The following is a 25,499-nucleotide window of genomic DNA, read 5'->3' as shown; positions in this document are numbered from 1 at the left end:
TGACTTTTAACCTTCTGAGTTAACAGGTTGTACCATTATTTAATGATGACTGTAAAATATCTACCATAAAACAAATTCAAATGAGCTCAATCCTCTGTGAGTAAAAGAGGTCAGATCATACAGGACATGAATTTGCAAAGCCTAATCTATCTGATCTGACAGAAGATAAAATGTTTTGAGGTCCCAAATATGAATGAAAACAAATTAGTCACCATGGAACCTCAGCATTTAAAAACATATAAGCAGATAAATTCTACTACCTAAAAAGATTTTTTGGCTGGGTGTGGTGGCTCATGCCTGTAATCCCAGCATTTTGGGAGGATGAAGAGGGACGATCACAAGGTCAGGAGATTGAGACCATCTTGGCCAACATGGTGAAACCTTGTCTCTACTAAAAATACAAAAGTTAGCTGGCCATGGTGGCTCATAGCTACTCAGAAACTAAGGCAGGAGAATTGCTTGAACCAGGGAGTAGGAGGTTGCAGTGAGCCAAGATCGCACCACTGTCCTCCAGCCTGGCAACAGAGCGAGACTCCATCTCAAAAACAAAACAAAAGCAAAAACAAAAACAAAAAAAGATTTTTTAATTTCAGTAGGGCAAAATATTCTATGTAAGACTGATATTTTGTCTGTTTGATGGATGAAGGCATAATATGTAGTAAAGTTCAAAATTGCCATAGAAATCATATAAACAAAACAGAAGCAAAGAAAAAACATATATGCATTTGTGTAACAGATATATTTTAGAGGAAGAGACTAAGCATACATCACTCTATTACGAGGTAAAGTGGAAAACTAAATATTCATTCAATTGACAAGTTTTTTCTTTAACATTTATTATGATATTGCTGGTTGTGCTAGTGTTCTAATTGGAACAGGCCTTGTTGTTGTTCTGTAATAACTCCAGTGAGAAAATGTGAAGAAAATTGAGCCAATTGTAAACTCAACTAGGAAATTATATTTGAGACAAGTAAACAAATGTCAGCAGAGATACAGGGGGCGAGGAGGGAGAAAAAAGGAAACACGAAAGTAGTATGTTAGTATTAAATACTGGTAAATGGATAAGTACATGTATGAGTTATATATTTGAAATGTTTCATAATGAAAAAATTTTTAAAAGTTAGTATTAGTTAAAATTCTGTGAATACAAGAAAAGATAAGCATCAAGGCATTGATTTTCCTAATATTTTCTGAGTGCCTAAAATGTGCCAGACACTATGCATAGCAGTCTCCTCTTACCCATGGCATATACGTTCCAAGACCTCTAGTGAATGCCTGAAATTGTGGAAAGTACCCACTCCTATAAACACTATGTTTCTTCCTATACATACATACCTATGATAAAGTCTAATTTATAGATTAAGCACCGTAAGAAATTAACAAGTAACAATAAAATAGGATAATTTTAATAATATACTATAATAAAATTATATGAATGTGGTCTCTCTCCCTTTCTTTCTTTTTTTTTTTTTTTTTGAGATGGAGTTTCACTCTTTGTCACCCAGGCTGGAGTGCAGTGGCATAATTTCAGCTTACTGCAACCTCTGCCTCCTGGGTTCAAGTGATTCTTCTGCCTCAGCCTCTGAAATAGCTGGGATTACAGGCACTCACCACCACGTCCAGCTAATTTTTGTATTTTTATTAGATACGGGGTTTCACCATGTTGGCCAGGCTGGTCTCGAACTCTTGACCTCAGGTGATCCACCTGCCTCGGCCTCCCAAAGTGCTGGGATTACAGGTGTGAGCCACTGCACCCAGCCCCCTCTCTTCCAAAATATCTTACTGTACCATACCATAGGAAACTGAAATTGTCGAAAACAAAACCGCAGCTAAGGCAGGACTACCCTGTAGAGTGTACAAAGATGAATGAAACACGATTGCTGCTCACAGGTATTTAATAGGAAAGAGACAGACGAGTTAACCAATGATTACAAGTTAGCACTTAAAAAGAATGAAAGAAAGATGACATGGGAGCAGAGAACTGTTTATTGAAAGCCCTGTGAAGACTTTAGTCAATGCAGAGGGAAGACAGACCTTTTGGAGAAAGTGTAAAGGTGAATTAGGTATTGGAGGGTTAGGGCCAAGTGAGTTACAAAATAAAATACAGGGGCCAGATTATAAATAGCCCTATATTTCATGTTTTAGAAGTACTCAAGGCAGTATAAAATATTAAAGACATAGTTACGTAATGAGATAGTAATGTTGGAATAATCATTTAGAAATATTGACATGGATTTAGAGATTAATAGTCCAGGTGACATGATGAAGTATTAAACTAAATTGGCAGCAGTAAGAAGGGAGAGAAGAGAACAGATTTTGGGTAAAACCTGTAAGATCTTGTGTCTAATAAAATATATAATTGGTTAAAAATTGGGAAAATTCCAGAGTAATTTTTCAATGATGCCATTCTGTTCAATACAGGATATTGGAATAACAAGTTGGGAATATTGAGGTACATCAGTTAAAGTTTTAAAATTGCAATTAAGAGAACCAATTCTGGTTAACTTAGCAAAAAAGGCAGAAATAGAAAGATAGAGATAGAAATAGACAGAGCGAGAAAAGAAAAAAGAAAAGGTATGAGGTATTTCACAGAATAGGAGAATAAATTATCTATGGCCCAGCATGGTGGGTCACCCATGTAATCTCAGCACTTCGGGAGGCCAAGGCAGATAAATCGCTTGAGCTCAGGAGTTTTAGACCATCCTGGGCAACATGGCAAAACCCATCTCTACCCAAAATACAAAAATTAATTGGTAGTGGTGGCACGCACCTGTCATCCCAGCTACTTGGGAGGCTGAGGTGAAGGAATCCCTTGAGCCTAGGAGGTTGAGGCTGCAGTAAGCCATGATTGTGCCTCTGCACTCCAGCCTGGATGATACAGACCATGTCTCAAAAGAAAAAAAAAAAAAAGACTATCTGTCAAAAAACAAAACTAAGTCAGTTCTTAACTGCAAGAAGTTTTGATGAAAAGCACCACCTGGGCCCACTCAATTTAATATTAAAAATCCAGAAAACTAGTGCCTTAAGCAATGGCTGGGAAATCATGCCACCTATCCCATGGCAAGGAGAGGGCACGCAATTTGATTCATAGTTCCATAAACTAAAGAAGACTGGGTAACTGGTAAAGATAGGGAGTATTAAAGTACAAATTTAACCCATAAGATGAAATAACTAATGAGGAAGTTATGATATACATGGGATGGCCAACACAGAGCAGGGTTATGAGGAAGAAGTGTTCTAGAGTGATTGAAGATAGCTGGCATGCTAAAATTGCAGTTGGGAGTTAAAGAAAGGGTGAGGATCCTTTAAGCCCAACAAATACAGGTAGTTACCATCAGGGAATAAATAATCTAATATGGTAGAAAACAACAACCATGGAGACAAAATTATTTTTCTGGTAATGTAAGGAAGAAAAAGTACTTATTAGAGACCAACTATGTTAACAGTAGATTGGATTGTTATAATAATACCAAATACAAACTACACTTAACAGGTTCTAAAGCATAATAAACAGCTCTTTTTGTGAAATATAATTATGCCATACATGTCATTCCAAAACCTAGGCTTCCAAGGGCAGTTGCTAATAAGATGACACAGTACTCAAATTTTCAGTCTACACAAGTGTTTCAGAACTGAATTGTGAGTTTGCAGTTTTGCAACTGTCATATCACCATCCACCAGCCAATTGTAAATTCTGAAGTGCCTTGGACCCATATGTTGAAACAAATGATTCTCTAAAAAAGTGTTTAGCACTACTCCAGATTAAAATGCATTTGTAATTAATTTCTATCTATACACACAGTTAAACCAATTAGCTTATGTTATTAACAATAAGCACAAGTTGTAAGAAACATTATTTGTATGGGAAGCATTTTGAGTTGTCCTAAAAATGAACAAATATTTTCAAATTAGATCTGTGTAATCATGAGAAGTGAAGCCAACACTCCCCTTCTGGTTCTAGAAGCAGCATTTCTGAATCTCAGCACTATTGCTATGCCAGAACTATGCCAGTAACAGCCTCTGCTCCCCCAGTTGTGACCACTGAAAATGTCTTCAGATGTTGCAAATGTCCCTTGAGGGAAAAATTCACCCCGACTGAAAAGCACTACTCTAAAGAAACAGAAAGAGAAGCCACATTTTTGGCCCACTCTGCTACAGTTAAGGGACAAAATCCTCTCAGTCTCATGTAAATTCATAGAGTGGCACCTGAGAAATTATATAAATTTGATTCATAATCCTGGCATCAGAGAATTGGGTTGTATGGCATTTTCTCATCATCTCATTCTTATTTCACTAGAAATACACTTTTGAAGGAATTTGTAAAATATGCACACTATACAGTAAAGCTGATAGAGCCTCTACTCTCTAGGAGATTAAACTCTCATAAGCACAGTTCCCCTTTCCATTACTCGATTTAAGCACAGAAAAAGTGTTTCGTCATAGTAATTTTAATGTGTTATAATTTCAGCATTTGACTTTCCAGAATAAAATCATGCTTTCATTACATGTATTTTTGTTCATCGTATTTTTGCCAAGCTCTGAACCTCCACTAACGGGCACATGGATTAATATTTATTGAGCAAACATTTATGAAGTAACTTTTATATGTGTAATATATGACTATTTGGGGCATTGGGGATATAAAGACGAATAAGGTACATTTTCTGCATTTCGGGAGCTGAAAAATCCAATAAGAAAACCTTTAAGGTATAATTCCTAAACATAAAGTATAAGTAAGAAGGGAGTGTATACTGAGAATTGCTTAATTACAACTGGGAGAATGGAATTATTTGGAGAAAGAGATACGTGAGGTGGGACTAGGACAGGACATAGGATCCCAACAAGTTAAGAAAGGTAAGATTTCCAGGTTAAAGGAGAAGCCAAGAGTTGATGAGTGTTTGTAGATTATGGGTAATATCTGGTCAATGGCTAGTGGATTAGGGATATGAGAGAAAGCAGTTAGAGACATAAAAGTATGCATGGTAATAAGGACTTTGAATAGAAAAGGACAGAAACTGAAAATTATTGGGCAGTTGATTGAGATAATCAGGTGAGTTACTCTACACAGATGACCTTGGCTTCATAAGTGTGATGGATTTGTAAGAAATGCGCCTGGAGCAGTGGGATGTTACCACAATTCTCAGGTGGATATCAACAGTGGTCTAGCAAAAGGGAATAGGCTGGAGAGTCCTCATGAAGATGGAACGGATGGGATTCCAAGCCTGATTCTCTCTGTTAATGTATCAGTGGAGATGCAACTCCTTACGATTGAAAACTCAGATGGAGAAAATAGGTTCACTTTTAGAAACAATGAATTTGAATGATCATTATATTGTCTCTAAGGTGATTGGTGTTCAGCAGGGGAAAATTCTAAGCCTGGTGCTGACAGGGAGACTTCCCTTGAAATAAAGACCTAGGGATTATCTAAAGAGCTTAAATCCTGGGCAGAACTGGGATGATCTGGGGAGACATTAAAGATGGAAATCACAAAAGGAGAAGCTCGAAGAATGATGCCATGTAAGGTTTCAGTGGAGAAAGAGAAGCGGGGCTCAGTGACTTGGGATCTGAGCAGTAGAGAGACAGAGTAAGCACCAGGAGAAAACTGCAAAACATGAGTAGAGTTACGGACTCTCAGAAAGAAAACTCTTTGGGCTGGGCGCTGTGTCTCACGCCTGTAATCCCAGCACTTTGGGAGGCCCAGGCAGGCGGATCATGAGGTCAGGAGATCGAGACCATCCTGGCTAATACGGTGAAACCCTTTCTCTACTAAAAATACAAAAAATTAGCCAGGCGTACTGCCTTGTAGTCCCAGTAATACAAGCCGGGCACACGCCTTGTAGTCCCAGCTACTGAGGAGGCTGAGGCAGGAGAATCCCTTGAACTCAGGTGTAGATTGAAGGCTCTACAGCCTGGACAACAGAGCGAGACTCCATCCAAAAAACAAAAAAGAAAAGAAAACTCTTTGGGGCCGAAAATTAATTACTGGATTTAAAGTGAGAAGATCATGCGTAACTACTGGGAGAGAGGTTCCTACGTACATTGAACCATTTTATAAAGAGGTCTTTTATGTTTCTTCCACATTGCCCTTATACCTTGGTTCTGAGTTTCCCTTGGAGTTTAGAAGAAAGAAAAAAGGATCTTCTTTTCCAAATCCTGAACTCACTTACACATTCAGTCATATCCCCTCACCCAAAAATCATGCTTACTCAAGTATTTCCTTCCTTTCGAACACCTTCAGTATATTTACCCCACTCTTTTTTTTCTCTTTTTTCTTCATACTTGTACAGGGTGGTCCTATCATCACTCTTTGAACCCTGAGTTTTAAAGCTACTTATTTCTTGGTTTTCTTTGGCAAAGATTTTATAAAGCCATCTATTCAATATCTGTTTGCTGTTAGCCCTTAGTCCCAAAATTATTATTTAAAAAAATCTACAATTACTTTGCTGAGACTAGAGTCTATATATTCAGCTACATCTACTCAATTGCCAAATCATTTTTCTGTCTTTGTTTACACAATTATTTTACAAACATTTGACAATATCACACACATATTTTTTAAAAATTGCCTCTATGTGATTTTTGTGATACCATACCCATGTTTTTAAATAGCATAAAGATCTTAGGTGGTATTTCAAGATAAACAGTCTACAGGCAAATTAGTTTGAGAAAACTCTGTTACTTAAAAGAAAAAAACTGTAATACACTTCTTTATGGCTGCAATCTAAGAGGCTTTAATATACTAACTCTACTGAGGATTTCTTTTTTCTTTTTTTTTTTTAATTGAGGATTTCTAAGAGGAAGATCATTTGGTCACAAAAACTCCCCCTCTTCACCCTTTTATTCATACAACAATGAATCTCTCCACTAATTTCCACTCACTTGCTTTAAAAAAACATGTCTTGTAATACTTCCATTTTCCCTGCCTTCTAAGGATTGCTGTCTTCCGAGGTTTGAAAAAGAAAAATAGATTAATATTTCCTGAGCAACTATAAGCACTGGTAAAAGTATCAAAAAAAATGGAATTATCATCCACTTCATAGATAAGAATATTGAGAGGTTAAGTGGTTCAACCAAGTTCACTCAAGTAGTGAGTGGAACAACTATGATTAGAGTCATGTCCCTCACATTTCAAAGTGAAGGAGCATCCTTTTCATCACACCAGTTTGCCTCTAGGTCTTAGGCCTTTACATGCCCTCTGTGCTTTCAAAAGAAAATGGCATCAATTTCAAACTTTAAACAAATGATTCTAATATATATATATATGTAATGTTTCTAGAAATACTTATTCTTGCATGTTTAAGCCCTCTCTCACTGCGTATGTGCGCTCTGTGTGTGTGCATTTTTATGTCAGTTATTGATGTGAACTTTTTAATGTCAATATTATCCTATTCTCATTGGCCTAAAACCCCATTGAGTATGAAATTTCAACTCATCACTATCCTGTGCTCTGTACATAAAGTTAGCTGTTAAGTCCCATTGTTTTATTTCCCAAAATGCCTTTTATGTAGACTCCTTCTAATCCATTCCTAAAGTCATTCTTCTGGTAGAGGCTTTCAAAACCCTTCCTGGCATAATTACAAAGTCTTCAAAAACCCCCAGCTTTCCCATTTTCAGTTCCTACTTCTCATATCCTGCTAAGTGGCAGATTACTTTATGTACTTGCTAAGTTTAATAGACTCTAGTAGGTTTTAAATTCTCACTCCCCATACACCTCAGCTAAAAGAGTGATTTGTTTTTTATTTTGGTTTTCTCACCATGTACATTTTTCATAACATAGTTGGCATAAAGAAGCATTGTTTCACAACTTTTGTATTTGTTTGCATTCCAAGTAGTGGTGAGGCTGAGTTTTGACTCTCCTCTGTTAGTTTTTAGAGCCTCTAGAGCAAGGGCGGTCTCCTTGTTCTTTCACTGCTGCCTGGAAAGAGTGTTAGTCCTTCTGTTCTCTTTAGAAATGAAAACAAAAAACGTACAAACATTACATGTTTCTGATGCAATCCTGAGATGGCACCTGACATAAAGATACGTGAATACCCTGACCTTAGCAATCTAAGTGTTAAGGGAAGCCAAGGAATTCACGTCTATTTGAAGAGATAGAATTTTAGTCATGAACAAGAGACATATAATCTTATTACATTTACACAGTTTGCAGTAGACTTTGAAATTCATATTAGCATTCCTGAAGGGAAGATAGTTCTGTGACTGAGAACCATGTAGCTAGAAGAGAAATTTCTTACTACCAGTTTTACAAATGACTGCATTCACCAATTTAAAAAAAATTACCCCCCACCCACCCATCTTCATATCCAACATCCATTTTATCAATGAAATATCTACTGGGATGTGGGTGAGGTGGAGGTAGAAGAAATGGTTACTCTGTTCTTTGTATCATAGCTTATTATGTTAACAATGGGAGGCTGGCACAAGACAGCATCTCTGAATCTGCAGTTAGTTCATACTGTGTTACTAAAGCATCACTGCCTTAGGTTGCCCATCTCTTTTAATATTTATTTTTAACTTATCACCAATTTAAAAAAGTGTTCACATTCTACCTGAAGCAACCATAAAAGTCACAAAATATAACCCTGCCCTAAAACATGCAAAGAAAATGAAAAATACGTCGCAGAATCATTATTCACGTAGATTAAAATGCAATCTTTGCTCTGAGTCTAACACTTTACTCTCAAAACCAATGCCTCTGGTGTTATAAAACCCATCCTTTTGTTATAATCTGAAGATATTTTAATTTAGAAAGTTGCCCTACACTGTCTAATTTCTACATTTTAACCTGATCTTCCTTTCTTTTTACCACTTAAAAATCATATTATTTAGGAGAGATTTTTTTAAGTTCCTTAAAATATTTATAATCAATCATTTGGTATCAGGTGATAATTAATTAGATAAATCAATAAAGAATATTATGTCCTCCAATATTTTACTCTGTTGTTCATGGATGAATTCTCCCCAAGAATAATCAATAATACAAAAATATTGGGGTATAATCATTTGTTTCTATGCTATGAACACAGTTATTAAAAACTATCTCACAAAAGTTATTAAAAATAGTGTGGTTAAATAAGTATTTGCCTGTTGCCTATATCGGCAACCTTGATATGTTGATTTGGACAGAGAGTTCATGTCCTCTCTTCTTCAAGTCCATGAGAAAACACTGCCAAATGGCTTTGCCCTCTTAGAATACAGTTACATTTGTGGAAGGGGCACCTGGGCTACGCTACAGTTGCTCTGCATCCCCTACTGGAAATGCCCACAGCTCGTGGATAAGGTTGCTAATTTTTGTCCAAATCTTGAAGTAAACAGAAGAAACTACTCTACTTTCTTTCTCAGAAAACATTTCTCCTCCTCCCGCTCCCATACCCAAAATAAAAATGGCTGTGACTATCTCTGTTTTTTTGCTATTGTTCAGTCATAGTTCAAACCTATATATGTGCTTTGCTTTATGAATGAACTGAAATGACTTTTTGCTTGTGATGTAGGTAGATGGCTATCGCAGAAAATAAAACTGCAGCTCGAAGGTTAAGTGACTATGGTGTCTTCCATTCGGAGAATGAAAGTCCAATGTTCCAGAGGTATCCTTTGTCTCCTAAAATACAAGGATACCCGGCATCAGAAAGAAGAACACAACAAGCTGATTGGCTGTCTTGACATGTGATAGACTATAACGACATCTTTATTTTAGAGTGTGTGTTTTTGCTATATTTCTATGTTTTCCAAACAAAAGTTGGATGATGAGGTGATGGTGGGTAATATCTTTAACCTTCTCTCCATGAAGATAACATAGCTGAAGAGAACACTTTCAATCAGAAAATTAGACTACTCAGATCTACAATACAAATAGTTTTCTCTGAATCCAACTCATGCAATCAACTTGCCTTTGTTTTATATAAATATATACTTTATGTAATATATAATGTTGGAAAATCATATAAATCAATTTTTTTTTTTTTTTTTTTGACAAAGTCTGTCTCACCAGGCTGGTGTGCAATGGCAAGATCTCGGCTCACTGCAACTTCCACCTCCCAGGTTCAAGTGATTCTTCTGCCTCAGCCTCCCGAGCAGTTGGGATTACAGGCACCCACAACCACGCCCGGCTAATTTTTGTATTTTTAGTACAGATGGGGTTTCACCATGTTGGTCAGGCTGGTCTCGAACCCCTGACCTCAGGTGATCCGCCCACCTCAGCCTCTCAAAGTGCTGGGATTACAGGTGTGAGCCACTGCGCCCAGCCATAAATCAATTCTTAATGATTTGATCACATATTACAAGCCTTAGTGAAACACTAGATTATGAAATGTTGCATTAAATAAAGCATATCAGGCAAAAATGGTAAATACAAATATATGTTTCTTGTGAATTTTCATTTTTAAATACCAGATATTATTGCTGTATAATTAAGACTTTAGATCTCCATTATTTAACTTCTTCCGATTTCTAATTCCATCTTTTCTTAAAAAAAAAAAAAAAAAAAAAGACTCCTGAAGGAAGCACTAAACATGGAAAGGAACAACTGGTATCAGCCACTGCAAAAACATGCCAAATTGTAAAGACCATCAAGGCTAGGAAGAAACTGCATCAACTAACGAGCAAAATAACCAGATAACATCATAATGACAGGATCAAATTCACACATAACAATACTAACCTTAAATATTAATGGGCTAAATGCTCCAATTAAAAGACACAGACTGGCAAATTGGATAAAGAGTCAAGACCCATCAATGTGCTGTATTCAGGAAACCCATCTCACATGCAGAGACACACATAGGCTCAAAATAAATGGATGGAGGAAGATCTACCAAGAAATGGAAAACAAAAAAAGGCAGGGGTTGCAATCCTAGTCTCGGATAAAACAGACCTTAAACCAACAAAAATCAAAAGAGACAAAGAAGGACATTACATAATGGTAAAGGAATCAATTCAACAAGAACTAACTATCCTAAATATATATGCATCCAATACAGGAGCATCCAGATTCATAAAGCAAGTCCTTAGTGACCTACAAAGAGACTTAGACTCCCACACAATAATAATGGGAGATTTTAACACCACACTGTCAACATTAGACAGATCAATGAGACAGAAAGTTAACAAGGATATCCAGGAATTGAACTCAGCTCTGCACCAAGCGGACCTAATAGACATCTACAGAACTCTCCACTCCAAATCAACAGAATATACATTCTTTTCAACACCACACCACACCTATTCCAAAATTGACCACATAGTTGGAAGTAAAGCACTCCTCAGCAAATGTAAAAGAACAGAAATTATAACAAACTGTCTCTCAGACCACAGTGCAATCAAAGTAGAACTCAGGATTAAGAAACTCACTCAAAACCACTTAACTACATGGAAACTGAACAATCTGCTCCTGAATGACTACTGGGTACATAACAAAATGAAGGCAGAAATCAAGATGTTCTTTGAAACCAACAAGAACAAAGACACAACATACCAGAATCTCTGGGACACATTCAAAGCAGTGTGTAGAGGGAAATTTACAGCACTAAATACCCAAAAGAGAAAGCAGGAAAGATCTAAAATTGACACCCTAACATCACAATTAAAAGAACTACAGAAGCAAGAGCAAACACATTCAAAAGCTAGCAGAAGGCAAGAAAAACTAAGATTAGAGCAGAACTGAAGGAAATAGAGACACAAAAAACCTTTCAAAAAAATCAATGAATCCAGGAGCTGCTTTTTTGAAAAGACCAACAAAACTGATAGACTTCTAGCAAGGCTAATAAAGCAGAAAAGAGAGAAGAATCAAATAGACGCAATAAAAAATAACAAAGGGGACATCACCACCGATCCCACAGAAATACAAACTACCATCAGAGAATACTATAAACACTTCTATGCAAATAAACTAGAAAATCTAGAAGAAATGGATAAATTCCTCGACACATACACTCTCCCAAGACTAAACCTGGAAGAAGTGGAATCTCTGAATAGATCAATAACAGGCTCTGAAATTGAGGCAATAATTAATAGCTTACCAACCAAAAAGAGTCCAGGACCAGATGGATTCACAGCCGAATTCTACCAGAGGTACAAGGAGGAGCTGGTACCATTCCTTCTGAAACTATTCCGATCAATAGAAAAAGAGGGAATCCTCCCTAACTCATTTTATGAGGCCAGTATCATCCTGACACCAAAGCCGGGCAGAGACACAACAAAAAAAGAGAATTTTAGACCAATATCCCTGATGAACATCGATGCAAAAACCCTCAATAAAATACTGGCAAACCGAATCCAGCAACACATCAAAAAGCTTATCCACCATGCTCAAGTGGACTTCATCCCTGGGATGCAAAGCTGGTTCAATATACGCAAATCAATAAACATAATCCAGCATATAAACAGAACCAAAGGCAAAAACCACATGATTATCCGAATAGATGCAGAAAAGGTCTTTGACAAAATTCAACAGCCCTTCATGCTAAAAACTCTCAATAAATTAGGTATTGATGGGACGTATCTCAAAATAATAAAAGCTAATCTATGACAAACCCACAGCCAATATCATACTGAATGGGCAAAAACTGGAAGCATTCCCTTTGAAAACTGGCACAAGATAGGAATGCCCTCTCTCACCACTCCTATTCAACATAGTGTTGGAAGTTCTGGCCAGGGCAATTAGGCAGGAGAAGGAAATAAAGGGCATTCAATTAGGAAAAGAGGAAGTCAAATTGTCCCTGTTTGCAGATGACATGATTGTATATCTAGAAAACCTCATCGTCTCAGCCCAAAATCTCCTTAAGCTGATAAGCAACTTCAGCAAAGTCTCAGGATACAAAATCAACGTGCAAAAATCACAAGCATTCTTATACACCAATAACAGACAAACAGAGAGCCAAATCATGAGTGAATTCCCATTCACAATTGCTTCAAAGAGAATAAAATACTTAGGAATCCAACTTACAAGGGATGCGAAGGACCTTTCAAGGAGAACTACAAACCACTGCTCAATGAAATAAAAGAGGATACAAACAGATGGAAGAACATTCCATGCTCATGGGTAGGAAGAATCAATATTGTGAAAATGGCCACACTGCCCAAGGTAATTTATAGATTCAATGCCATCCCCATCACGAAACAAATGACTTTCTTCACAGAATTGGAAAAAACTACTTTGAAGTTCATATGGAACCAAAAAAGAGCCCGCATTGCCAAGTCAATCCTAAGCCAAAAGAACAAAGCTGGAGGCATCATGCTACCTGACTTCAAACTATACCACAAGGCTACAGTAACCAAAACAGCATGGTACTGGTACCAAAACAGAGATATAGACCAATGGAACAGAACAGAGCCCTCAGAAATAATACCACACATCTACAACTATCTGATCTTTGACAAACCTGACAAAAACAAGAAATGGGGAAAGGATTCCCTATTTAATAAATGGTGCTGGGAAAACTGGCTAGCCATATGTAGAAAGCTGAAACTGGATCCCTTCCTCACACTTTATACATAAATTAATTCAAGATGGATTAAAGACTTACATGTTAGACGTAAAACCATAAAAACCCTAGAAGAAAACCTAGGCAATACCATTCAGGACATAGGCATGGGCAAGGACTTCATGTCTAAAACACCAAAAGCAATGGCAACAAAAGCCAAAATTGACAAATGGGATCTAATTAAACTCAAGAGCTTCTGTACAGCAAAAGAAACCACCATCAGAGTGAACAGGCAACCTACCGAATGGGAGAAAATTTTTGCAACCTACTCATCTGACAAAGGGGTAATATCCAGAATCTACAATGAACTCAAACAAATTTACAAGAAAAAAACAAACAACCCCATCAACAAGTGGGCAAAGGATATGAACAGATACTTCTCAAAAGAAGACATTTATGCAGCCAACAGACACATGAAAAAATGCTCATCATCACTGGCCATCAGAGAAATGCAAATCAAAACCACAATGAGATACCATCTCACACCAGTTATAATGGCAAACATTAAAAAGTCAGGAAACAACAGGTACTGGAGAGGATGTGGAGAAATAGGAATGCTTTTACACTGTTGGTGGGACTGTAAACTAGTCCAACCCTTGTGGAAGTCAGTGTGGCGATTCCTGAGGGATCTAGAACTAGAAATACCATTTGACCCAGCCATCCCATTACTGGGTATATATCCAAAGGATTATAAATCATGCTGCTATAAAGACACATGCACACGTATGTTTATTGTGGCACTATTCACAATAGCAAAGACTTGGAACCAACCCAAATGTCCATCAATGATAGACTGGATTAAGAAAATGTGGCACATATACACCATGGAATACTATGCAGCCACAAAAAATGATGAATTCATGTCCTTTGTTGGGACATGGATGAAGCTGGAAACCATCATTCTCAGCAAACTATTGCAAGGACAAAAAACCAAACACTGCATGTTTTCACTCATAGGTGGGAATTGGACAATGAGAACACGTGGACACAGGAAGGGTAAAATCACACACCGGGGACTGCTGTGTGGTGGAGGGAGGGTGGAGGGATAGCATTAGGTGATATACCTAATGCTAAGTGATGAGTTAATGGGTGCAGCACACCAACATGGCACATGTATACATATGTAACAAACCTGCATGTTGTGCACATGTACCCTGAAACTTAAAGTATAATAATAATAATAATAAATAATAAATTAAAAAATAAAGTCACATTATCATCCAATAAAATAAATAAAGAAAGAAAGAAAACTAAAGGTAATCCACAATTAAATTTGAAAGGGAATTATTTTGCTCATGTTTTTTTCCAGAAAAACATCTTTACTTTAAAGGGGTTCCTTGAATGCAAAGAAAAACATACAGAATCCATTAAAACTATTGTGTAAGAAAACCGTGACAAAAACTAATTAAAGAAGAAAAAGAAGATTTGACAGAGTTTAGAGATCTGCCTCTTTTGTTCCACCTAAACACTGTTCAGTGAAAATAAACCAAAAAAGACTACAGATAGTTCAAGAAAGTCAATGATATCATAGACAAGATGATTTCGATCTCCTGTACCTCCTCTGTATCCATTACAGTGCCATAATGTCAAGTCTGTCGCTGACAGAGTATACTCACGGGCTGATAAATGACAAGAAAGTTCTGTGCAAAAGAAAAATACTAGAAAGTCCATTAAGTCAGCTTTAAAATAGTTACTGTGGATAGCAAAACAAAAAATCAGTCCCTAGTGAAATATACTCCACTTATAGAAACAACAGCATCTCAGCTTTTCTGTCTCTCCTTTTTTAGTCCTAAGGTTTTAGCATTTTAAGGGCAGTTTCTACAAAGCTTGTTATTATGTTTAAGTTTCTCTCTCTTATACTTTTGTTTGCCATAAAATATAAGTCACCTTTAAAAAATTATTCTGATAAAGCACAAGACTCTAGGCAGAAAGAACACTTGGGTCTCCTTGAAGTATGAGACAACTAGGACAATGAAACCCAAAATGCCCATCTTCCTGGAGATGGTATAGATGTTTAGCTGCAGCTATAACTCTATGTGCTGTTCTACCTTCTTGTTTTTCTTATTTTTTGGCTGAAAAATTGTTACACGAATGAAATCTTAACCATGAACCAATTAAACAGGTCAGCAACAAACACACAATGAAATAAAACAAGTGGTACTTCTGTTTCTGGCAGTCTAACGGCATACAAATCCTGAAATATCCTTTCAAATGAAAAAGACTAAAGCATATGACAACATATATATTTTCTGAATATATTGATGGGCTGATCTGAAAGTAAGGAATCCATAACACCCCAAACAAAGTGAAAGTATGAGGCCCTGCAAGGTAAATAAGAAAGACAAATTTCATCCCAAGGGTTTCTATCAAATCTTGGAGATCCCAGTTTTTACTTTTATGGATTCATAACGCACAGAAGGAAGAAATATAAAATTGGCTACACAGAATCTTATAAAATTCCCACACTAGAAGCAATGGCAACTAACACTCACCCTTAGTGTTTAGGGATGAACTAGATAGAAATAAACTTGTAAGCACAAGGTTTTGGCAAGACAACTTGCAATTCTAAAACATAGCATTGGATAGCAAGAGAGGAGAATCCTTCATGAGAGTGTGTAACCTCAAGCCGGCTTTCCCGTGACTTTATGGTCTGAGTTCAAACTCCCTCTGGGACGCAAAGAATCCTCAAAGACAAAATAAACTCCTCCAAATTGATAAAGGCTTTAAATCCTTAAATTAATTACATCTACAAAGATCCTTTTTGCAAACAAAGTCATATGTGCAGGTTATGATGCTTAGCATGTGGACATGTATTTTTGGGAACCACAGTCCATCCTATTAATATGCGTAAAGAAACAAGACCCTATTTGTTTAAACCAGCAAAAAATGCTGACAGCAGAAGCCTCTTCATACAGTGTAAAACAGGCAGGTCCCTCCTCTTCCGTTCCCCAATCTAAATTTCCTTCCTGGACCTAGCTTTTTCAGCATTTTGCAATGCATTTACTTAAATAATCCCTTAGAACACTGAATAGATCACTTTATTTCATTATTATTATTGTTTGAGCCAGGGTCTTATTCTGTCACCCAGGCTGAAAGGCAGTGGCGTGATCACAGCTCACTGTAGCCTCAGCCTCCCAGGTTCAAACAATCCTCCCACCTCAGCCTTCTGAGTAGCTGGGATGACCGGCATGCATTACCATGTCTGGCTCTTTTTTTTAAATTTCTATTTTTGTAGAGACAGGGTCTCGTTATATTGTCCAGGCTGGTCTCAAACTCTTGAGCTCAAGGAATCCTCTCACCTCAGCCTTCCAAAGTGCTGAGATTACAGGCGTGAGCTATCACACCTGGCCAGTTTATGTTAAAAAATATATTTTTACCAAAGTAGTACATATTCATAGCATTGAAACTTGAATAATGATAAAACAAATAATTATCCGACTCCTCACTTTGAGTCAATTATTTTTTACTGTTCTACAGTTTCTTCTAATGGGTACTTCATGTTTCTAAAAATATATTCATATAGCTCCATTAGCCAATTCCTTAATGACAGGTGTTTTCTACTGTTGTCTTTTTGAAGACAACACCTCCCAAGTCCCTTCACTAAACTCTCAACATTGTTGAATCACATTTTTTGCTTAAATCCATAACTTAATGCTCTTGCCTTTATGACAATATATTCTTTATAGGTAAGCTGAAAAAGTATATTGTAACTATACCTCCTATCTACGGCACTTTGTATTTCCTGAAATTCTTTCACTTTTATTTGCAAACGTTTCTATGAATCTGGATAAGTGCTTTTATGCCTATGAAATGCTTCTCAGTACAGTTGTCCAGGTCAAACCTGACAGATCCTCTATTCTTTCTATTGTTTATGTTAAGACATCCCTCCTGACACTTTACAGGTCTCCTGCTCTCACCACATGAGCCTAGTGAACAGCTCGAGGCCTGTGAACAGCAGTGGTCCATGAATTTCCCCTATCTTTCTTCCTAGGAATGCCAATGTCCTCTCTTCTGGGGAGGATACCCAGTGTGCATCCTGATTTATTCATCTTTGATGAGGCATATACTCTATTTACTTCCGGACACAGGATGCTACCAAGGTAAGCTTTTGGAGATTTTGTTTTCTACAAACATTTCATGTTATCCTAATAATTGAATGATAATTTAATATGGACTTCTTGGTTGAAAATACTCTCATTCCACATTTAGAAGATATTGTTCTATTTCCTTCCACTTTCCAATGCTGATGTTGAAAAGTCCTACAATCTTATTCAAGAACTCTGGGTGAGAGATCATGGTGTTTACTCTGGAAGGCTTTAGGGTCATGACTTTACCCCATGTGGTCTGAAATATCACAATGACAAGCCTTGATATGGGCCTTATTTAATCATTTTGGCTCCTTAATGAGTATTTTTCTAGTATTATTTCTTTGATATTTTTCTCCCCTTTATATTCTCATTTCTCTATCTTCAACTCCTAGCAGTTTAATGTTCAGAGGAAATCAGAGTCTCATAATTCCTTATTCAGACATTCCTTTGATCCACCTGATTTCAGTCTAGCCCCGCATCTCCACCCACCTCTGCTTATTGTCCAGAGTCTAAAACCTCTCTGTTTCCCAGAGAATACATCTCCATGCTCCCACAAGAAAAAGAAATGGTAGAAATCTGACTCTGTAGAGTGAAAGGTGAGGAACTTGAACAAGGAGGAACTTTCCTGCTCTTTATTCAGGCTTTCAGAACTCCAGCTTTTATCCTCAACTCCCAATACACATACACACACACCCTTGCACACTTCCTTCTGCAGAATGTGGTTTCTTCCTGGAGTTGTCCAGGATATATCATTTTATTTCTCTCCAGCTCCCACACCTTCACCCTGGCCAACACTTAGGTGTAATCCTGTTCTGCAAAATACTTTGCCATATCTCCATTTACTTTCCAAATTTATATATTATGACCTAGTTTACCGATGGCTCCTAATTTACCTGAAATTAAGTTTACTGTATTCCTTGTTCTTTGGAGTGATTTTATAAAGGAGATTGATCTCATTGGAGATGTATTTAGTCTTATTGTTCTGTATTTTCCTTTAAGGTTCTTAATTTAAAGAAAAGATAGAGGTAGCAATGTCTTTCTTCCATAATCCTAAAATTGAAGACCCATCCTACTATGCTAAAAGTGCAACTTGCCCATCAACTAAACACCAGGAATGCTCTAATGTTGGTGTCAAATTTGGAGAAAGTTCATTGCCTAATCTAAAGGATTATCAGGCACCCAGCTCAAAATATTCATTTATATTGAAATCCAAAGAGATTTCATATTCTAGAAAATATGAAGTATCTTGCTTTTATGTGATAATTCTACATCATTTACATACAATATCCTTGCAGAATTTATTAAATGGTTTTGTTTAGTATTGTAATATCATAAAGTAACAAATTCAAGGTCCTACTTAAACTGTACACTACATAAAGGTGCCATTTTTTAACAGGGCTCCATTCATGGAGTAGATATTGGTAATTTGGATATTCTGTAACAATTTTTCAGGAGAAAGTAGGCAAAAATCTTAAAATAACAATATCATATTATTACAATAATTTAGTGATATATAAAAGTAAAATGTCTTAAGAAAGTGGTTCATTATAATTTACACAAAGCCACTGTAGATCCCCATAGCAATCTTAAATCAAACTACCTGACCAATAAATTTCATCTATAAATTTTTTGACAGGGATATTATTTTCAAAGTATGACCTATGTAACAAAAAGAGAAACTTAATTCTAAACATGCCTTCTAAAAGAACACTAATTATGAAACCAGTATAATTTAATTGATTCCACAAGGTCTAATTTTGCCACATATATCCCTTTAGTGACAAAGTGGTCAGGTTTGGAGAATAATGCACTTCATATCAAGCTTCCTACAACCGGCACCTGGATTACGAATGAAATAGAAAAGTGAGCAGTCTGATGATTCTCTGAGCACTTTTCAGAGATTTCCCACACCTTCTAGACATTGATGATAAAAAGCAATTCTACTCAGGTCCAGAAGCTTATTCATATGTCTTCCAGAAATTTTAATATTTCCTTTGTATGCATTTGACATGTAAGATATATGATGAGTATGTATATGACAATTACATTTAAACCATATCCTATGATCATTAAGATTAGTCAATTCATTCAGTTATTCTTTCATTCATCAACAAATATTTAACTAGCACCAAAAAACCTACGGTATACAGACAGTTGAATCTAATCTTGACATAACCTTCCTTCACAGATATTATGTAATATCTAACATGCATTTGGAACATGAGCATTGGGCTATACTATGACCGAGAACAGATATTTGCTTATATTGCTTTAGTCCTTAGGTACACTAACTGGTTATAGTTAATCTAATATAAAATGCTAACTATGCCAAATCCTATTTATATTTAACATCAATAAATATGAATAATTCAAGCCAATAATATCACGATTCATTCAAATATAAAAGTAAGCAACACATATGAGTTACATAATGTTAACTTATGTATTAAGAAAAAAAACTATGTAAAAATCATCATACCTCTTGTTTGTAACCCCTTTCCACAGGCTTCACTGCTGCCCATCATTCCCTGCCGGACAGACTCTGGCACTAAGATGCAAGGGCTCCATTTCTGTGGCTTCCACCTGTGATTACCAAAAACAATGGATAGAAACTTTATTGTGATCAACATGAAGAAGAAATACTTAGATATGTTTGAAGTTCAAAAAAACGTAAAGACAGTAATTCCATAAAAATGGATGTGAAATGAATGTCATAAAACCAAGCCTTGGCAAGCACTAGAATGACAATAGTCTGCTCTACCCCAGATTCATGATTTAGGCAGTAATTCAGTGTTTTTGAATTGGCCCTGTGGCTAATGAGAAAAAAACTGAATTTGGATATTTTATACATAAACTTTGGTTAATATAGAAAAGTGGCAATAATAAACATTAGAGGCACTGATCAGTCTGGAGGGTCTAGTTCTTTACGCACTTAAAATTGTTTCCAAAAAAAAAATAAAAACAATAAAAGAAAAAAAGAGAGAGAAAATCCATGTGTTCCATTGGTGCATTAGAGAATCAAGATTTGAACATCTGTAAGCTTGAGGTACAAACTTCACATTAATCTTCTGCTTCAAAATTTTTATAAGCTTGAGGTACAAACCTTCACACTTAATCCTCTGCTTCAAATTTTTATAAGGTGTTTCCAAGGACTTTTGAAGTAAATCAAATATCTCAATAGGTTATAGAGTAAAAGAACGGGCACCATGGAACTATCTTATCTGATAGTTAATCTTAGGAAAGAGGAATGGACCTGCCGTTGATAAAATACCATGATTTCTCGTCCTCAGAGGATACAGTCTTGAAGGAAATCTTTTCACTTTCTACTGGCTTTTCTTTCTCAGGTCAACAAAACTCTATTTTTATGACTCACAGGGCAGACGATGACTTGTGTCCTTAAATCTGTCTCTTGAGAACATTCCAGAAAACCCAAACCCTAAGTACAACTACAGATTCTGCTCTTTCACTTAGTACATTTTAACCCTTTTCATATGAGCCAGTACCTCTGCTAACTACTTCAAAAAAGCAGTGAGAAACATGAAGCAAAACATCATTGACTTCATTCAAGTGGCCTTCATAATGGGAATAGCTGAAGAGTTGGGCAAAAAATCAGGAAACAGCTAAACAGGAAACCTGTTACATTTAAAGAAATCATCTATTAATTTTAGATTGTTATAAATTTACTTTATACATGCATAGATATACATTCTGCATGATTCCAAGATACAGAAGCCAAAAGGTAAGGGATTTTAGTCCAACTTTTGAACTAAAATGTCATTGATTCACTCAATTTCCTTAAATTGAGTTTATATAGGCTTTCTTGACCAAAATGAGACCAAGGAGTTCAATCTCCTTTACCTTGGTGAATAGACTGAAATGGAGGAAAGAAATTTTTGGAATTCCTTTATTAAACTTTCAAAAACCAGGCTCAGAGAAGTTAAATGATTTGTCCCAGGCTGCATAAGTCAGGACAGGCCAGTTTCCAGTCCTGTCTTTGATGCTCAGCCACAGCCTCTTGTCAACATCTCATTGCCAATTCTACATAGGGATAAAGGCACCCATGCTGTCTTATCTACTTAATGTGTTGAGAGAAGTTCAAATTCACTTGACAAATTAAATAGGCATTTTGATTCTGCTTTAATTTGGTAAACATGTGAATATATCACCTTAATGGAGTCAGAAAGAAGAATCAGAAGATAATGATAAAATCCTATGTTAACTCGCTTCCTAAGACAACTTCCTCCCTAACATACCAATAAAGGTGAAAGCAAAATCTAAATTGGAACTATATTGCTCAAAATTCAAGGATGTTTCACTAAGGTGCAGAGATTCATGCTGATAACTTGGATACATTTTGAACTATGCATCAGGAAAAATGGCACAATGATCCAATTCATACACAGTAGAACTGATTTTTGGGGAACGTGGCAGGAGGTCATTGATAGAAACTAGCTCAAACACAAGTAGCTAAATTAAAGTGCAATAGGAGAGTAAAATGAGTGGACAAAGAAATGGAAGATCCCACTAATAGTTTTTTGATTTTATCTCATTATAACAACCCTGGGTTCATAAAAATGTCTAATAATATTTGATTTGGCTAATTTTTTTCATTTGGACACTTTCCTTGAGAGCTCTTTTGCTGGGCTCAGAAGTTTCAATATTTAGACATTGTATAAAAGGATGAATATTGACAGTGTTTCCACAATGACCCTGTGGTTAATGAGGAAAAAATGGTAGTCTGGGCATGTTTCCAGTGTTTATTTACAGCCTCCCAAAATTGGTCATCGGATAAAAACAATGAAAGTAAAGGATGATAAAATCAATAGTAATTTAGACTTCTTCAATGATATCTTTCTCCTTTTAAAAAAGGAAATGACTTGTATTTTCCCAAATAAATTAGCCCTTGAATTTCACAGCTTTAAGTTTAGTTTCTCAGATAATTAGTAGAAACACGGGATATTTTTGCTTAAGGCATTTTTAAGTGTGCTGATAAAACCTATATTATTTTTTAAGACCATGGATTATTTTCACAAATCGGTAAAACCCCACAGAGGTTGAATTTAATCCAAATACACTATAAAGTAGCATTTCAATCAGATTTAAAACTGTCAGGTGTTAAAAGGGGGGAAGTTTGTGAGTAAGCAAAGAAACCTCAGGTATTATTTTTATAAACAGTAATCACCAATTTGCCAAGAGGGAATATACAGGGAACATATACAGTTTAAAAGTTATTCATTTTCTTTTTGTAATAAAAAATTTTACCCCTAAGTTAAACGTTTTTTTCTAAGTGGATGGTTTCTGAAATTGTGTATCACAAAAATTGAGAATCAAAAACATTTTTAATTAAAATAAACAAGGGAGTACAAATTTGTTCTTAATTCTTGATTAAAGATGTTAGGATGAGAATGATACAATGAAGGTAAGTTACCTCCTGCGTGTACGTGTGTGTATGTGTGTGTGGTGTGTATTCCTTCTCCCAGCCCCCAGATAACAACCGTAACAACCTCATCCTGAATCTCTTTCGAACATGATCCTGAAAATGGATTGCCTTGGTGGCATAAGTCAAACAGCTCACTTACAGTCAAACATGCTTCCTTTATCCCCTGTTAATTAGACTTTGATAGCTCTACTCCTCTCAAATATGTTCCAGATAAGGGGGTAAGAATATTAAAGTATTTGAAGATATGTAAATCTCAGATCCCCTCTTCTTATTTTTCACCAAACGACCATATATTATATGAAAGAAAATAGGTTATAATTTATAGTAGGTCTAATGATAATTTTAAAAGGTAACTACTTACCGATATACAGGACACAAGGAAACATCTTCACACTCTCTCTCCTCATATAAGGTATCTGGGCATTCCTGGCCTCCATTGGCTGCTTCTTGGATGATGATTCTGTATCGAGACTGTTTTATTGTGGCATTCCCTGAAATAAAGGAAAAAGAAAATTACATAGTGCCCTTTTATGTTGATGCAGATCAAAATCCAGGTAGCAATTGAAAAAGAAAGAGAGAGAGATAAAGTAAGCACATGTGGAAAGTCAACCTGGGAATGAAAATAACAAGCAAAGACCAGGAGTTAACACTCCATCTTACTTTTATGAAATAAACACACAATACTTAATAATGGTGATTTCAAATATAATTATTTCCCACTGTCTTAATATGTTTAATTAGAATCTACCTTACCAATGGCATAAAAGTCGGAGGGGCCCCAGAAACCTTCTTTGATCTCCAAACAACAGCTGAAATCCCTGGTGTTTTATTATTAGCAACTCAGTCCCTTGAGTAAGGGATTTCTCCATCCAGGCTACTTTTTATAATGCAAACAAAACAGACCTATAATAATTAATATATTAGTAACCTATTTATTTACCGATATTAGTTTATTAGATTTCTTATTCCTCATAACCTCATAACCATATGCGTATAATTGGAATTTACAGAAGAGGCACTAAAATTGGGAAAGAACAAAATATTGTTTACTTCAGGGTTTTGCCGAGAAGTAGAAGTATTAATAGGAACATCAGTAAAAAAAAAAACTGATGTTCACTTTAATATGTTGAGGCACTCATTTCACAATCTTTAGATGCCTTCTGAATCAACATCAACAACAAAAATCAATTACCGTTAAAGTGCTTAGCAACTATTTCAATTACTACGTGAAAGACAGACTATTTGCACTGTAAATGCAGACACAAATCTCTGACCTACAGAACTTATAATTAAGCAAGAAGAAAAGGGGCAGACATATATACGACTAGTTAGAAGACTTTGCAGTGTGACCAGTGTCAGAGAGTGACACAGTGCTAGGTGGATATAGAAGAAACAGAAATCATTTTTGACTTTGGCAACCAAAGAGGGCTCATGAAGGAGACTGATTTCTGTCTTCTTTGAGGGCCTTGATAGCTAAATAGAAAAAAATCATATATATATGAATGAATCATATATATATATACACATATATATATATATATACATGTATATATACATATACATATATATATATGAATGAAGCCATTTCAGGCCAAGGAAACACTTTGAAGAAAGGCACTGAGATGTAACAGTGCAAGACATTTATTTGCAAAGACAGACATGTAACTAACTACACTCAGAAGGAAGGTATGTGAGCATGGCTCTGGGTGTGAGCACATGGGGAAGGTGGGAGAGAGGGAGAAGCACAGTGACGGTTATAAAGAATGGAGAGAAAAGACAGGAGAAGATGGAAAAAATTGGTAGGTTTGGTACAAATAATGGACCTACCCATATCAAGAAGTTAACTTATAGAAAGCCAGCACAATGAAATAAGAATTTATTAAAATTATATATGCATTTAAAAAAATCATTAATACTAGAAGACTCACAGTGAGAAGCAACTCAGCCACTATGAAAGCTTCCTTACTCTCTGTCTTCCTTTTCAGAGGGAACATTTTCAACTGCTTCTGTATTTAATTTTTCTATGGTTACCTCCAAATCTATAAATACTATGCTTATGTCATTACTTCTTGATTTATTAACTTCAGACATTACCTATTGACTTTCTGCAGTAATTGACAATTTACTTTGTACCATCTTTCAATCTTTTATAATGATGTTTTTTTATGCCTCTACTGGTTACTTAATAACCCATATTTTTTTAAGCCCTACCCCTCACTCCTGTCCTCCATCAGACCAGTCACCAAGGCTCTGCAGAGCCCTCTTGGGGTCTTCTCCCTGCCACTACCCACCTTCCTGCTACATTAGGTCATGGCTCCCAATGTCATGTCATCAATTTCTCTACTTTTTGGTCTTACGCATTAATGTTCTGTCATCCATAAAGATATTTCCTCCACTAATGGCCCTCTCCTTTTGTTTTTGAGAAGGAATTACGGCTTTTAAAATTCCTTTCCTATCATTTTTAATGAGATCCTCAGAAGGAGGAGAGACCAA

The 25,499-nt window shown here is 36.1% G+C and overlaps 1 protein-coding gene across 1 annotated transcript in view; it reads right to left on the bottom strand.

Moving 5' to 3' along the window:
- The window catches only part of THSD7B (thrombospondin type 1 domain containing 7B), a 908,978-nt gene that overhangs the window by 374,565 nt on the left and 508,914 nt on the right, over window positions 1-25,499 (bottom strand). Inside the window, exons 11-12 of the mRNA XM_024243556.3 lie at window positions 23,368-23,497; window positions 20,046-20,149 (exon numbers count right to left, since the gene is read on the bottom strand). Of these exons, the coding sequence (XP_024099324.3) occupies window positions 20,046-20,149; window positions 23,368-23,497 (234 nt within the window). The remainder of the gene's footprint in view (window positions 1-20,045; window positions 20,150-23,367; window positions 23,498-25,499) is intronic.

The sequence above is a fragment of the Pongo abelii genome, chromosome 11 (assembly GCF_028885655.2).
Source record: "Pongo abelii isolate AG06213 chromosome 11, NHGRI_mPonAbe1-v2.0_pri, whole genome shotgun sequence".
Classification (NCBI taxonomy): domain Eukaryota; kingdom Metazoa; phylum Chordata; class Mammalia; order Primates; family Hominidae; genus Pongo; species Pongo abelii.
This window is presented reverse-complemented; position numbering and strand designations above follow the sequence as displayed.